Source organism: Pteropus medius, unplaced genomic scaffold (genome assembly GCF_902729225.1).
Source record: "Pteropus medius unplaced genomic scaffold, Ma_sr-lr_union100, whole genome shotgun sequence".
Classification (NCBI taxonomy): Eukaryota; Metazoa; Chordata; class Mammalia; order Chiroptera; family Pteropodidae; genus Pteropus; species Pteropus medius.
In genome coordinates, this window is record NW_024354875.1 from 37,211,709 (window position 1) to 37,227,073 (window position 15,365).

The window sequence follows — 15,365 nt, forward strand, 5'->3', positions numbered from 1 at the left end:
TATGGATTAGATGGGCTGGAATTAGGGAGCATGGATTGCTGCTCTCTGTCGCCCTCTGCCGACGGGAGGCGAGAAAACGTGGTCTGAATCGGAAATGCAATGATGCTGCTGAAGGTAAGGCGGTCTGGAGCAGGAATACTCCCACCCCCACCCTCGCTGCTGGGGAGCACTGTTAATGGAGGAGATAGGGGAAGGAGGCTGGCGGTGAACCCAGGAAGGTAGGTGTTCTTGTCGTTCTAGCTGGAGCGCCTCTGATGAACTTCCTAGATTCTCTGTATGCAATCCACTCACACGCCTTGGGGCTTTCAGAGGCTACGGCCTTCTGCTAATGCGTAACAAGCCAGGCCTTGCCTTTAGCTCCAATCTCCTTCGCTGGCTAGATCCTTGCTCCTCCCTCTCTCTCAGGCCCAGCTTGGATCTCAGGGCCTGGGAGCTGTAACGACAGGAAGCGCGAAATTCTTTCAGCTTTAGAATTTTCATCAGCAGAGACTGTATCTCCGCCAAGGATAGGACGTGTTAGAATATTAGTATGTCAGGGCTGGGAATCATCCACAGGAAATACCCAGTAAGTCCCGTCTCTCTCATTTTAAGGTAACAATAGGCATTTCAAGTTGTTCGATGGTGTAGTAGGTGCTGTTGATGCCGCTCAGATTTCCCAGGTTTTGTGTACCCGACCTGGCTTCTTAAGTACTGGCTGTTTAACTGCCCTAGTCTGCAGAGATTGCTCTGGCCAAAAGGTCCCCCCATCCCTCTTACCCCCATCCCCCAGCTCACAGCTGTAGTCTCTGAATGGTAGATAAGGTGGCCCACAGGGAAGGCCCCTTGCTCCAAAATAGAACCAGCTCTGGTACAACTTATGCTCCCTGTGGGGTCACGCTCCCGCTGAGCCCACATTTGTGCTTTCGCTGGCTTTCTTCCTCTGCCCTTCCTTCATCACTCTCCTTTTCCTTCTACTGGAGTCCTTGTCTTAGACTCTGCTTTTGGGGAATGTGACTTAAGACAGAATATTTGCTGAATAAATTAATGAAGATCCAAGATCTTCTTTTGGAGAATAAAAATTGACAGTTCATTTGTTTCGGTTTTGGCCACTTGGACTTACATTTAGTAATAATTGTATTTACATTTGCAATTAATGCTTCCATTTAAGAGGCAACTTAGGCAAAGAATCAACTTTATAGGTCTACAATTATGATTATCTAATTGAAGTAGATAAATAACATTTTTCTGGCACTAAATATTTTATTATCAAGTATATATCAGTTGTTTTAAAAAGCATAGTAGAACTATGCCATTTAAAATAAATTCTTTAGTTTTAAGGACCTTTATTTGTTCTACACCAATTTGGAGCAGCAATAGTCAATGTCACCTGCACAACTGATCATCTTCCTTGAACTTGTCATTTCTTTTCACTACCCTCCTTGAGAGACAAGGTCCATATCATCTTGCTCATGTTTGAGTTGACCTTGTGTCTAGCACAAAATACTGTAGATATTTAATATCTTTGATGGATTTAGCTCCCATAAAAATATTTTTCTTGATAAGTTTAGAAGTTTAATTATTTGGGGGGATTGTTTTGTTAACTTTTAGTAAATTTATGCATGAGAATCCTATCTATGCTTTTAAAAATTGTTGAATACATTCAACACCGTAATTTAAACATTTGCTTTAACGACTTATGAATGTGGTCTATTTTGAACTTGAGTTGCTTGATCCTATGAGCATTTCTGTGATTTGTGAAGGCACATACCTTCCCAACCCCAGAATTTCAATGAAAACAACCAACCATACATTTTGAGGTGCAGATAGCTTGCTTTATTTTGTTGTTACTATCTCAAGGAGGTCTAACAATTATAACTACAATTGAATTTATACTTGCATTAGAAGAACTACATCAAATTGATATTTCGGGCAGTTAGTAATGTTGTTTTAAATTTAACGACAGCTTTTTTTTTTCCCTTGTTGTTGTTGTTATATTTTGCTGTGGCTCATTGCTTAGTTGCCCCAGTTTCTCAGGTGTAATTTAAATTTAGAGCTACCACACGAAAGCGTTGGCTGCACCCAGAGACCTCCAAGAGTTGGCACTGCTCCGACATAGGAATACTTGAATAGCTTGGTTAATGAGGGGATGGCCAGGCGATGTTACTTTTCCAAGCTACCCAGGCACTCTCTATGGTCAGAGACAGTGTAGAATGAGCGAACAAAGTGCTGGCCGTTGCACTTTGCTCTGGTAATATTTAAGTCATGATAATTTTGAGTGTGACATCGTCAGAGAAAATGTAAGACGTTCAAGTGTTGCTTACAGGAGGGTAAATGCAAACATCACCAATGCCTTACATTTCTGATTCAGCAGGTATTGGTGCACTTATCAGGTGACGTGCACAGCATTATCTTTTAGGTGGGTAAGATATCTCTTCAATGGGGATTTTCTCAACCCACTGAGGCATACTTAGACATCAACATTATGTTGAGGCACAAAGATTGATTAAGTGTTGAGCAGGGTATTCGTTCCATAAGAAACTTTCTCCTCCTATCAGTTTCAAAAGTTACATTGTAAAATGTCATAAAATAAATGGTACAAAACTTTATAACCGTTAATGCGGCTATATACAGTATGTACATGTCGCTAGAAAATGTGTAATATTCTTAGGTCAACAATTACGAAAAGATTGAAATGCATAATTTTGAACTTCGACTCATTGAGGTTGATACAAAACTACTTTTCTTCCTCCTTAATATTTACAGATCAGAAAGATTAGTCCATGTGAATTGTTTGTGAAAGGTTAAGTATGAGTGAGTATGAGAGCACAGGCCCTCTTAAATGGATCGAATATTTATATTCACAGTAGCAGAGTCAGATCCAAATTCATTCCCTAAGCTCAGGGTATAAAGTCCACCATCCTGTTTCTGTACGTCCATGATGATCAGAGTCGTCAGGTCATCTGTGTTTTCAATATGGAATCTCCCTTGTTGTTCTTGATTTTGGATTTTTCTTCCACCACAGGACCATGTTATTTCTGGGGTAGGCTCACCCGTAAAAGCACAGGCTACTGTTAAAACTTTGCCCTCCTCAATGCTGATGTCAGAGGGAAGAGCTTCAATTTTAGGTGGAATTCCTTTGTGGAACAGCAACAACAAAAAAGTTTTAGGATCACTGAAAAAACAATGGTTTGCTTTCTACTGAATTATTATGTACTAAAGACTATACCATTATGCTACAATGCTTGTCTACCTCTACCAGTAATTTTATTGCTCACCTCTTATGCCTGCTTTAAGCATTCTACTAGTTGAGCTTTCCAGTTGTGTCATACTAGATTTTCCCATAAAACTGCTGGAACTCATTTCTACAAAGGACTGTTGCATGGAGGACATGCTTTGGGCAGACATGCTTGCAAATTTCATTTCAGTCATGCTGCTAGCACTGCTGCTGCTGAAACTGCTGAAGGAGGCCTCCTGCTTAGAGGCAGACATTTGGACTGACTGAGACGAGAAGCTTCCTTGCAAGCTTGTGTCACCACTTGTCCTCAATACTACCTCTCTGGGAGGCTCTTCAACTAGAGCTGTGGAGCATAGCAGATACACAGTGAACATTAATGACATCCGGTTAATTGGTGACATTTGACACTGACTTACAGAAATAGAAAACTTAAACACAGAAAAACGTAACCCGAACAATTGGCTGTGGAAGCATAAGCAAATACATACATACATACATTTGTCAAGAGCTAGCTCAATGTCTCCAAGAAACGAATCCTTATATTTCTATCATCACATTACATGCAGGTGCTAGAATCACCAGGAGAAAAATGATTAGTCATGTAGAAAATAACATATTGTGCATTCTGAAAATAAGTGTAACAGAGAAGTTGGTAGCTTTGCTTTGAAAGTTAACTTATCCACATTTCTGTTTAGCTGCAAAGAAACTTTGACTGTCAAATTGATTTCACACAGGAAGCCTTTCACATAGAATTTCATGAAGCTCCTGAGAGTTTGCTGTGCTTAGAAAACAAAGGCCAAAAAAAAAAAAAGAAAAAAGAAAAAGAAAAAGAAAAAAAACGCATAAAGGCCTTCAGCAGATAAGGAAAATGGCAAAGATATACTTACGAAGGACCGTTAAAGAAGCAGTAGCTGAACATTGGCCACGGAAATTTTTGGCTTTAATTGTGTACTTTCCACTGTCACTTACTGATGCGTTTTGGATTTCAAGAGAATATACATTTCTGGAGCGACTTATGCTGATATTTGAAGAAACAGAAATCTAAAAAGAAGAAGAAAAAGTGTTACTTTGAATTTGTCAGGAGTGGATGTAGTATTTAGAATTTTCTTCAATAATAAATTAATAATTAAACTTACTGGCAGGTTGTTTTTAAACCATTCAATTTCAGGGGAGGGCTCACCACTGATTTCACAAGAAAAGAGAACATTTTGTCCTTCATTAATATTTTGAGATCTGGGCTGTGAGATGAAGGCTGGAGCATTTGAGAGTTCTTTGCTCAAGGTCAAGTCGTACTGACACTTGATGATTCCTTGACTGGTTTTGCCAATGCAGGTGAGTATTCCTTCATCTTTGTGACTGGCCTGCTTGATGGTTAGGGTCTGATCGCTGCCCGAGATACCGTATCTGTACTCTTCGGAGTTAGTGAGTTCCACTCCATTCAGTACCCATTTCACATCAGTGGCACCAGTAATGTTGGCTTTTAAAGTCACTTTCTGACCATCGGTTATGTTCATCTGAGTAGAAAATGCTTTAATTTCAGCTTGAGTTCTGATTTCTTCTGATGCCTGTGATGTTTTAGTGATTTCCTCATGGACAATGGATTTCTCTGTGGAGGCTGCTTCTGATTTCTTGACTTTTTCAGAAATCATAACTTTTGAAGCTTCTTCTTTGAGGGCTAATTTTTCTTGAGATTTCACCTCTGATGTCTTGATTTGATCAGAAATTAGGGCTTTTTGGGAAATTTCCTCTTCGACAACTGCCTTCTTTTGGGATGTAATTTCAGAGGTCTTCTGTGTAGATACTTTCTGTGTCTCTGTGTCTTTTACAGCTAAAAAAAACAACAACACTGTAAGGCAAACTTAATTGGAAAGAGGCCCCACCCTTTACTTTTGTAGATTCTGCAAGTGAATAATATACAAAGGGGAAAAAAATGTTGACTTCTATATGCAGTGTAGGTAATATCTAATTTTTCTCAGTATCAATCTTGGAAAATTGTCATGCATGACTTTTGGGATCAGCGTCATGATTCTTTAAGCTAAACTAAATTGAAGATGATTCTTATGATTTAAGAAAGAAAAAGTCTTGAAAAGAATAGTCAAAGGATTTAGGAGATGTGATTAATAAAAAACGAATTATGTTTTAGAAGACTGAGATGAAAGCAAAGTAATTTTAATTGGGAAAACATATAGCTCTTTCATTAACTTAGCAAGAGTGAAGGTTTGGGGAAGAAGTACCGTTTTGTATATTCACCTGACTTTATTCTTAAACATTCCTGGGAGCAGGGGCTGGACTTATGGAATCTTATATAACACCACATACAAGTAGGCCCTTAATACATGCTTTTTATGTAAATCTAAAAGTACATGCTAACTTCAAATATGTGTATTTCCACATTTGTAGACAAATAGTATTCTGGAATTTGGAAAAAAGTTTTATTTTTAAAAAAAATTTTATTTATTTAATTTTTTAAGCGCCTATAGCCCCTGGTATCCCCAGGTGGTCTCCCATCCAAGTACTAACTAGGCTCGACCCTACTTAGCTTCTGAGATCAGGCATGTTCAGGGTGGCATGGCCGTAGATGTGGAAAACAGTTTTAGTACTTTCTCTCGTCTGTGTGTGTGTGTGTGTGTGAGAGAGAGTGTTTAGAAATGTTTCCTTAATATCGTCTTCTGAAAAATGTTGGTAAGAACAAAAGCCAACTTACCTTTTATGGTTAATTTGCAGCTAGAGGACACAGATCCAGCTGAATTTGTTACTGTACAAGTATAAAGCCCACTGTCAGAAGTATCAGTCTTATGAATTTCTAAGAAGAATCCTCCTTTGTCTTCAGAGAGTTTATATTTACCTCCTTGTGCAATAGCCTGTAGAATGTAAATGATTTGAGTTTTAAAAAGTGATTTAATTTTTAACTTTATTTGGGAAATGGGGATGAGGGAAGAGTTTAGTTCTTTAGAAGATAAACTTAAAGAACATTTAAGAACTGGTTACCTTTCCATCCTTTGTCCAGATGACAGTTGGCTGGGGTTCTCCAGTAACTTTAACTGTAAACTTAGCATCACTGTCTGAGGAAACAGTTGTATCCTGAAGCCCAGTAACAATTACTGGTTTTGAGGAAATTGGTTCAGGAGCTTTTGGTTCAGTTTTCTTGGTTTCTGTTGACTCGGCAGTTTTCTGAGCCAATTTCTTAGTTTCTGTTGACTCAGCAGTTTTCTGAGCCAATGTCTTAGTTTCTGTTGATTCAGCAGTTTTCTGAGCCGATTTCTTAGTTTCTATTGACTCAGCAGTTTTCTGAGCTGATTTCTTAGTTTCTGATATGCTTGACACTTGCTCATGGATACTCTTAAAAGCTTGTCCCATAAACTGGAAGTTAGTTTTGGAAGTTCCACCTTCACCAGAAACCTCACAAACATATTCTCCGCAATCGGATTCAGTGAGGTTATGGATTTTGAGCTCATAGGTACCATCAGCAGAATAATGAAACTGATAATGCCCATTTTCCTTCAGTTTCTTGCCGTCTTTATACCAGCTGACCTCTTTTGCACACAATGCACTACTTTCGACTGCACAGGTCAGCTTTGCAATATCTTTAACAGCTTCTGCTTTCAGGGACTGAGTTATCTTTGGTGGGGCAGAGACTGGCAGCTGCTGAACTTTCTCTGTTGGCGTGGGTTTTGTCTCTGTGGGTGATACGACTTTTGGCCGAGAAGTCACCGGTTCTGGGGATTTCACTCGTTTTGGAGGCTTACCTCCTTCAGGGGATTTCACCCGGGGCTCTGGGGATTTGACCCTTGGTGGCGATGTCACAGCCTTTTCGGTAACCCTGGACTTTTGAATAGACAGAGTAAACTGTGCTTCTTGCCTCCCTTCACTGTTTTCTACCACCACGCTGTAGCTGCCCTCATCGGAAGCCTGGACTGAAGAGATCTCAAAGGTTGATTTGTACTTTGTGGTGGTCACTTGGTGGTGGGTGGACGTACTGATCACTTGTCCTCCACGCAGCCAGGTCACGGTTGGCACTGGTTCACCGTCTGTGTCGCAAGAAAACCTCGCCGACTCGCCTTCATAGATGGTTAAGGACCTTGGCTTGGTTAGAATTCTTGCTGCCAAAGTTGACTTGATCTTTCTCTGTGTGGATTTTTCCTCCAGCGACTTTTCTTCTACTGCAGCCCTTCTCATTTCTGCAGATGCATGGTGTTCATATGATGAGAGACTTTCCCTCGTCTCAGTCATCTGTGATTTCATTTCCCTGACCGAAGAGGAAGCTTCCATCTCAGATGTTTTCTTGAACGATGAAACTGCATATGCCTCTGTCTTTGTCAGCTCAGGAAAAACAGATCGGGGGACATCCTCGTCTCTGCGCCGGGAAGCGTAGGTGGTGTAGTCGCCTCCTGTTACGTCCAGGGTCGCGTAGTCAGAAGCTTCCCCTTTGTAGTTGGTGCACACAGCACGGTATGTTCCGCTGTCATCAATGTGACAGTCTAGAATTTCCAGAGTCAGGACCCCACTCGTGTTGGTGTAATGAATCTTACTGCTCTCTTGCAGTTCCACGCCATTGTGGTACCATTTAACCTCGGCAGTTGGCTTAGACTGAACGTTTAAGATAAAACGTGTATTTTGGCCACATGGTACCCTGTGGGAGCGCATTCTCAGTGTGATTCGAGGGGCATGGTCCAGTGTAAAAGGCTGCTGACTCAAAACTTCATACTTTCTTTCTGATGTCTTCTGAGTCTTCAAAGCAGCTTTCATGGACTCGTACCTGGAAAAAATATCAAATCTTGCTGACCTCTCAAATCTTGAGAGTGATCTCTCACTAGACACAGGGCTGGGGGAACGTGGGCGAGTTCTCTCTGGAGTAGGAGACCTTCTTTCTGTGTCATCTTCATATTCCTCAGCCGGCCGTGGACGTGACCGGATCAGCTCCGACACCGGCCGCATTAATTCAATGTAAGTTGGAGACAGGGACCGCCGCCGTCTCAGTAGTCTAGACACAGATGAGGATGACTCTCTTTGAGCATGTTTTGTGATTTCATATTCCTCCTCAATTTCTGTTATTTCTGTTACTTCTCTTTGTCGTCTTGATTTCTTTCTAGACTTTTCTTCCTTTGACATGTGGTCAAGCTCGCTTTTGTATTCTGAGAGACGCTGGGTGGTTGTAACTGGACGAAGCAACTCTTCGTCCTCTTTCTCAGCCATGATCCTTTGCCGTTGTTTCGGTTGTCTGTATGAGGCCTGGGCATGCCGTTCCCGCAGCTCTGAGTAACTTGTACTAGTCTCAGCCTTCGCTGGGATATGATAGGTTGAATATCTGAAGTCTTTTCTTGTTTCCTCTACCTTGATGTGAGCTCGTGGTGAAGAGTAACGCAGACTAGAAAGCTCAAAACGTGGAGGGCTTCGGCTTGGGGGTGAAGCTGAAAAACCTAATTCAAGCTCTTCTTCAAGACGCAGCCTCTCTTCCTCTGTTCTTTTCATTGCCAAGTAGTCATCAATGGGAAGGAGTAATTCTTCATCTGAAATGTCACCGAGAGAACGTCTTCTAGGTCTGTAATAGAAAGTATAATCAGGAGAAGGTGTACGCCGGCGAGCTGGTCTCACCATTTCAAGATCGTCTTGGGTCAGTTTGGGAATACGCCACTTAGGTCTGTATTGATCTGTAAAGCGTGGAAGAGGCGTCACATAGAACTGTTCCCATCTTGAAAGGCGGATGCGCTTGGGTCTTTTCTGTACGACTCTGTCAATTTTTCCAGGCATTTCAAATTGATCACGTATTTTTTTGTACCATTTCATGTCAGACATAGGCACAAACTGCTTAATGCGTTGGTCTTCTTCTATGACGGTCTTTTTGTGCTTGCGTGGCTCTGGTACTTCATAAGGCATACGAAGTTTCCTCTCTTCCTTCTTTTCTTCTGTCTCAAGTCGGAATTCCCCCTTCACGGTCTTGGTGCTTACGGCTGGCTTGTAAAGAATGGCAGCTTCTCTCAGAGCCTCTTGGGCTACCTGTGTCAGTGGCACGGTTTCAGTTCCAGAAAGAATTTCAGCCATTCTTAATGTCTTGTCAATCTGCTTTTGTACGTGCCGTTCGCGCTCCTCTTGACTCTTGAATTCTTGTTTGACGTACCTCAAGCGTTCCACTTTTAGGTGAGCCTGGCAGCTGGTGGATCCTGCTGTGTTTGTGGCTGTGACCCTATAATAACCAGTGTCTTCAGGCAAAGTATCCCGGATGTGCAAAGCATAATAATCCAAGCCTTCGTGGATAATTTCAATGTTAGGCCCAAGGGACAGTGGCTTACCATCTTTCTCCCATTTCAATGTTGGCGAGGGGATGCCAGACACTCTGATCTCAAAGCAGACACTTTGGCCTTCTTGGCATTCTGCATTTGCCAGTAGCCGTTTGAACATGGGTCTTAATGTTGTGTCTGTTGGAGGTGGATGTGGGGTTACTGTCAACTTTGCTTTACAGCTGTCCTCACCGTATTTGTTCTTTGCCACAACAGTATATTCAGCATCATCATCGGTAGTTACACTGTTGATCGTTAATTGGTAAAGACCTTTGTCGGACTCAAATGTGTACTTCTTATCATCATCACCTGGTTTGATTTTCTGACCCGATTTATACCATGTTACACGGGGTTCTGGGTGGACAGTGATAGTTACTCCAAACCGGACATTTTCACCCACGTAAGCTGTCTTATTATAGAGAGGCAGGGTGAATTCTGGTGGCCTTTCCAGGAGTCTCATGGTATCTGTTCTGCGCTTAATTTTCTTCATGATTCTACGGCAGTAATAGTCATAAACTTCTCTCACTCCTTTAACAAATAGCTCTGCATAAGAACTGTCTTCACCATAGTCATTGACGACTTTGCATCTGTAGGTACCATCATCGAATTTAGTAATGTCTTTGAGATACATGGTGGCCACTCCATCTTCATAGGTGATTTCATATTTCTCACTGTTCTCTAGCTGTCTGACACCAAAGTACCAGGTCACTTGGGTAGACTGATCATAATTTTCAATTTTGCAGATGTATTTGACATATCCTCCTTCTTCGCCAACTGCATGCATTATCTGCCCAGAAATCGGGCCAATTTCAATGGACGCTACTTTAACTTTAGCAACACTCACTCCCTTCTGAGATCGAATTGCACCACCGCAGGAGATCCGGGCTGCTGACACAACCATGTTTAGGTCTTTCTTGATCAGAGTGTGATAGTAACGCCGGTGTTTTAATGTTCTGATAACTTTAGTACTGACTCTTTCTATCTTCTGCTTCAGCCACGGGTGCTGGAGTGCCTCAGATGCTGTCATGCGAGATTTTCTCTCTTTCACTAACAGCCGGTCAACAAAATCCATGGCTTCAAGGCTGATCTCTTTGAATGCTTCTTCATCAAAAGTATATTCAGCATTCATGATGTTCTCAATGATCTGTTGGTTAGTTTCAGCCAGGAATGGATTGATACCACTCAACAGCACATACACCAGTGTTCCAAGTGACCACATGTCTGTGGCTGTGCTGACAACATCATGCTGATGGACTTCAGGTGCATAGTATTCAGGAGCAGTGAACAGAAGCCTAAAGTTGTCCCCTGGCTTCAGCTGACGGGCTTGACCAAATTCTATGATTTTAATGGTAGAGCTCCTTCTGGTTTGGTAAATGATATTTTCTGGTCTAATGTCAAAGTGTCCAATACTTTGACTATGTAAGAACTCAAGAGCTTCACAAACCTGGCGAACATAACTTACAATTTCTCTTTCATTCAGTTCAAAAGCACTTGTGTTAATGCGTTCAAATATGTCAAGTCCTGATATGAACTCAAAGATCATGACTAATTCTTCCATGCTTTCAAATGATTCATGGAGGTATAAGATGTTTCTGTGCCTAGCAATGTTAAGAATGGAAATTTCTTTCTTCACCAAAACCTGATCAGTCCCTTTGACTTTAACAAATTTGGCCATGTATGTCTTCTTTGAGGATGTTTCAACACAACGGTGAACGATTCCAAACTGACCACGCCCAAGATCTTCGGCAATCATATATTTCTCATAGAGTTCCTTGGTTGAAGAGTGAGATGCTTTAGTCATGGAAACTTCCCTGGTTTCGTCTACCTCTTCATCATAGTTCATGGCTCTGGTCTTATCTTCTTTGGTTATGGTTGGTTCTGAAGGCTCAGAAGGCTTGCTCAGGCCAAATTTATTTTCAGCTATTACACGGAACTGGTAACTTGTTTTTCCAAATAAGTTGATCACGGTATAACGTGTTTCTCGGGCCTGTCCTACACGGAGCCATCTTTCTGCAGTAGTTGCGCATTTTTCAACAATGTAGTTGGTGATTTTGCTGCCACCATCAGAAGCAGGCTCAGTCCAGGTTAAGTTGACAGAATCTCGTGAGATGTCACTAACTTTGACTCCTCTGGGTGGGTCAGGAACATCAGCCACATCCAGTTCAACTGTCTTCTGATCAATTCCAAATCTGTTTTTAGCACAGACCACATAGAAACCAGCATCTTTTCTCTCCACTCCATTGAGGAAAACAAGTGATGTGAAAGATCTTGTGACGATAACTTGATAGTGGCCATTATTGTCGATGAGGTCTTGTCCTTTCTGCCAGGTGATCACGGGGTCTGGTTTGCCACTGAAAGGGATCTTGATGCTGATTACCTCACCTCGGAGAGCGTGAACGCTCCCATGCCTTCAAGAGTTTTTGGCAAGTGTATCTTAGCTGGAACTATATCAGAATAAAAGGAAAAAAGAATATAATTTAGCAATACCTAATTAATAATATGTCATCTAGCACCATACTTATGTTCACTGATTTGTTTTTACCTTCCACTTCCAAGGAGGCAGTGCCAGACACAGATCCCCCTTGGTTGGTAGCTCTGACTTGGTAAACTGTGGCATCATCATCCGTGACACTTGCAATGATGAGCTGGTGGTAGCCACCCTTAAACTCTTGAATCCTGTACTTTAATCCATCTGCAATGATTTCTTTGCCTTGTCTGAACCATTTCACAATAGGTTTTGGATGACCAGTCACTTTGCAGACCAAAGTAGCATTGCTCTGGTATCTGACATTTAGATTTCTTAGTTCCTCTTTAAAGTGTGGTGCCTGAATTGGGACATCAGATTGGGGAGTGACAGGTTCTGATATTTCACTCCACTCACTTTCCCCACCTAAGTTTTCGCATTTCACACGGAACTCATATTCGAGACCTTCAATAAGGTTTTGCACTGAAAAGACAGTTTCTCGAATTTCTTCTGTTGTCACAGCAATCCACTTATTCTGCTTCTTTTCACGCTTCTCAAGGTAGTAATTTCTAATCTTTGCACCTCCATCACTGGCAGGTGGCTTCCAAGACACAACACAAGAATCTTTTGTGATAGCAGTAATAGTTGGTTTGCCAGGAGCACTTGGCTTTTCTATTTAAAACAAAAACAAATAAGATTTGAGTCATGAGGTGAAACAAGCAGCTTTATTAAAAGCTTTTTTTTTTTTTTAAATGTTATCAACTTAAAGTTGTACTAAGAATAGCTATTCCAGAAAAAAGAAATGGGTTACCTTATGTTAAGAAACCTATCAAAATACAAAGTTCCTTTTTAAGGAAGAAGGGGTAGGGTATATATTAGCCCTTTTAGATATACAAAAATTCAGTTTAAGTGAGATAAAAGGCGCGCGTGCTTTACTTGAATCTTGCTATTTCCTTCCAAAATTTATTTCTGTTACAAAGAGTTTTATGTAAAGATGGAATTCTGCCATGTGGAGATTGTAGAGGTTGTACTCACCAAATGGACTCTTAATGATCACAACTGAGGAGACTTCTAGAGGGTCACTGATGCCAAAAGTGTTCTGAGCTGAAACCCGGAAGTAATAGCCAGCATTTTCTGTGAGGTTCACAATTCTACAGGATGTCACTGAGATGGCTGAAGACACCAATTGCCATTCAGCCCCTTCCCTGGCCTCACATTTCTCCACCACATAATTGGTGATCCAGGAACCTCCATCATCTGCCGGTGGTTTCCAACTGATCATCACAGAGTTCTTCAATAGAGCTTCAATCACAATCGGTCCTGTAGGTTTGTCTGGTTTATCTGTTGGGAGAAATACAATAGTGGTGGTTTTTGTAGCATGTGTCCCAAGATATTTTTTTTCCTTTAAACATAAAAAATACTGAAAATGAAAATAAAATACCTTGTATTTCCACATCAAGAATGGCATCAACCGTTCCGAAAATGTTGCTGAGCTGAACTTTGTATTTCCCAGCATGAGTCTTACGCTGGACATTCTTCATGACGAGATGAGTATAGTGCTCAGTGTTTTCAATAGCAGTGTGTTCTGAGTTTTGCAAAAGTTTCTGGCCACGGAACCAAGTGATGGCAGGTACTGGACGACCAATGTACATAACGTGAAGTCGAAGTGTCGAACCCACAGCCCCATAATATTTCTCCTTCAGCGGATAACCGGGATGGAACTGTGGTGATGCCTGCAGGAGAAGTTTACTACTGGTTTCTACTTCTCCAACCTCATTAGTAGCTATGCAGGTATAAACACCTTCATCTTCTTGTTCCTCTGTCATTACTGTCAGAGTATGTGTACGTCCGTCTGAAGACATTTTGTACTTCCGGCTTTGTATGAGCTCTTTACCAAATCGGTACCATTTAATATCAGGAAGAGGCCTTCCAACAATCTGGCATGAGAGTTGAGCAGCTTCACCCAATTTGGTGGTAACATCCGCCATTTCTTTGCGTACTCCTGGGGCCTCTCCAGCTGAAGGATAGGAAAGATAATATTAATGCATTGTTGTTACTACTGAATCTATAATCCTCTATTCTTTGTATATCAGGAATGAATTTATCCTATCGACTAACACTTTATTAGATACCATGATTTACATGAGTCTAATTCTTAAAAATCTTTGCAGTGATTTTCTTATTATGTAGAGTGACTTTTCTCTTTAGGATTGGTAGGTATTAACGATGTATAGGGTTTTGGGAAAACAGGAATTCTCTATAAATCTGTAGTATCTTTGCCATTACTTAAGTTCACTGAAGTAGGATACATTTGTTGACCCTTTATGTCTTGTTAGGAACTATTAAAAAAAGAAAACATTGCATTCCAGGGAGATATTGCTCTAGGAATGTGCTCAGTTCACTGCACCTAACTTCTACTGAAGTTATGTGCTTAGAATGGCTTCCTATAGAATGTATCAACTTTTCCCTGTGGGAGCATATGCCAAGGTGAGTGATTCTTTCCAAACACTTGCTCACCAATAAAGCTTTCTGGAGATCTACTTAGTACCGAGGAGGAATTAGCTTTAACATGTTACTTAGTTTGTAAATCATAAACAGAGAACTAATGGCTACTTACATGTTAGTTTCGTCTTTACAGACATAGCGGTTCTTCGAGGTCTGCTAAGCCCAGTCTCATTCTCAGCAAAAACTCTGAATTCATATTCAGTAGCTTCTAGCAAACCCCCTATTGTGAATTGCCTGTCCTTGATGCGGTCTTTATTGCTCTTCTTCCAGGCACTGTCTCCAGATTGTCTATATTCAACCCAGTATCCGAGGATGTCTTTGCCACCATCACATTCAGGTTTCTCCCACTGTAGAGTGACACTATCTTTGGATATTGAAAGAATCTCAAGTTCTCCGGGTTGGCTTGGCTTATCTGAAATATTTTAAACAATTGAAAAGGAAATCAGCTTTACTGCTGAAATAAAAGAAAAAGACCAAAGATGGCTTGCCTCTCTGATTTTAACCCCTTCAGAAACTCTCTCCTTACCAAACGGATCTTTGCAAACAACTGGTTCAGAAGCAGGGCTGGTCTCGCTTAGGCCAACGTCATTCTGTGCGATGATGCGGAACTGATATTCAGCATCAGGAACAAGCCCCGTGACAGTGTACATGGTGGTCGTTATCTGAGTCTTGTTGTGCCTGACCCACTTGTCGGTAGATGTCTCCTTGCGTTCGATGTAGTAGCCGGTGACTCGAGACCCACCATCGTCTTTGGGTCGGGACCAGGACAGGCTGACGGAACTCTTGGTCACATCGAGGATTTCTGGAGGATTGCTTGGAGGCTCTGGAGGATCTAGAGATACAAGTGGAAAACAAACACGTGTTAGAGCACAGTCCCAAATCTTGTAAGCTGACGGCTTTTATTTCA

General features: G+C 41.4%; 1 protein-coding gene across 1 annotated transcript in view; it reads right to left on the bottom strand.

The window, feature by feature from the left end:
- Nucleotides 1-1,793: 1,793 nt before the first annotated feature.
- The window catches only part of TTN (titin), a 295,008-nt gene continuing 281,436 nt past the window's right edge, over nucleotides 1,794-15,365 (bottom strand). The window contains 12 exon segments of the mRNA XM_039855355.1: nucleotides 1,794-3,113; nucleotides 3,255-3,557; nucleotides 4,102-4,255; nucleotides 4,351-5,042; nucleotides 5,919-6,075; nucleotides 6,203-11,889; nucleotides 11,892-11,933; nucleotides 12,032-12,625; nucleotides 12,989-13,294; nucleotides 13,395-13,970; nucleotides 14,571-14,870; nucleotides 14,985-15,290. Of these exon segments, the coding sequence (XP_039711289.1) occupies nucleotides 2,815-3,113; nucleotides 3,255-3,557; nucleotides 4,102-4,255; nucleotides 4,351-5,042; nucleotides 5,919-6,075; nucleotides 6,203-11,889; nucleotides 11,892-11,933; nucleotides 12,032-12,625; nucleotides 12,989-13,294; nucleotides 13,395-13,970; nucleotides 14,571-14,870; nucleotides 14,985-15,290 (9,416 nt within the window). The 3' untranslated portion in view covers nucleotides 1,794-2,814.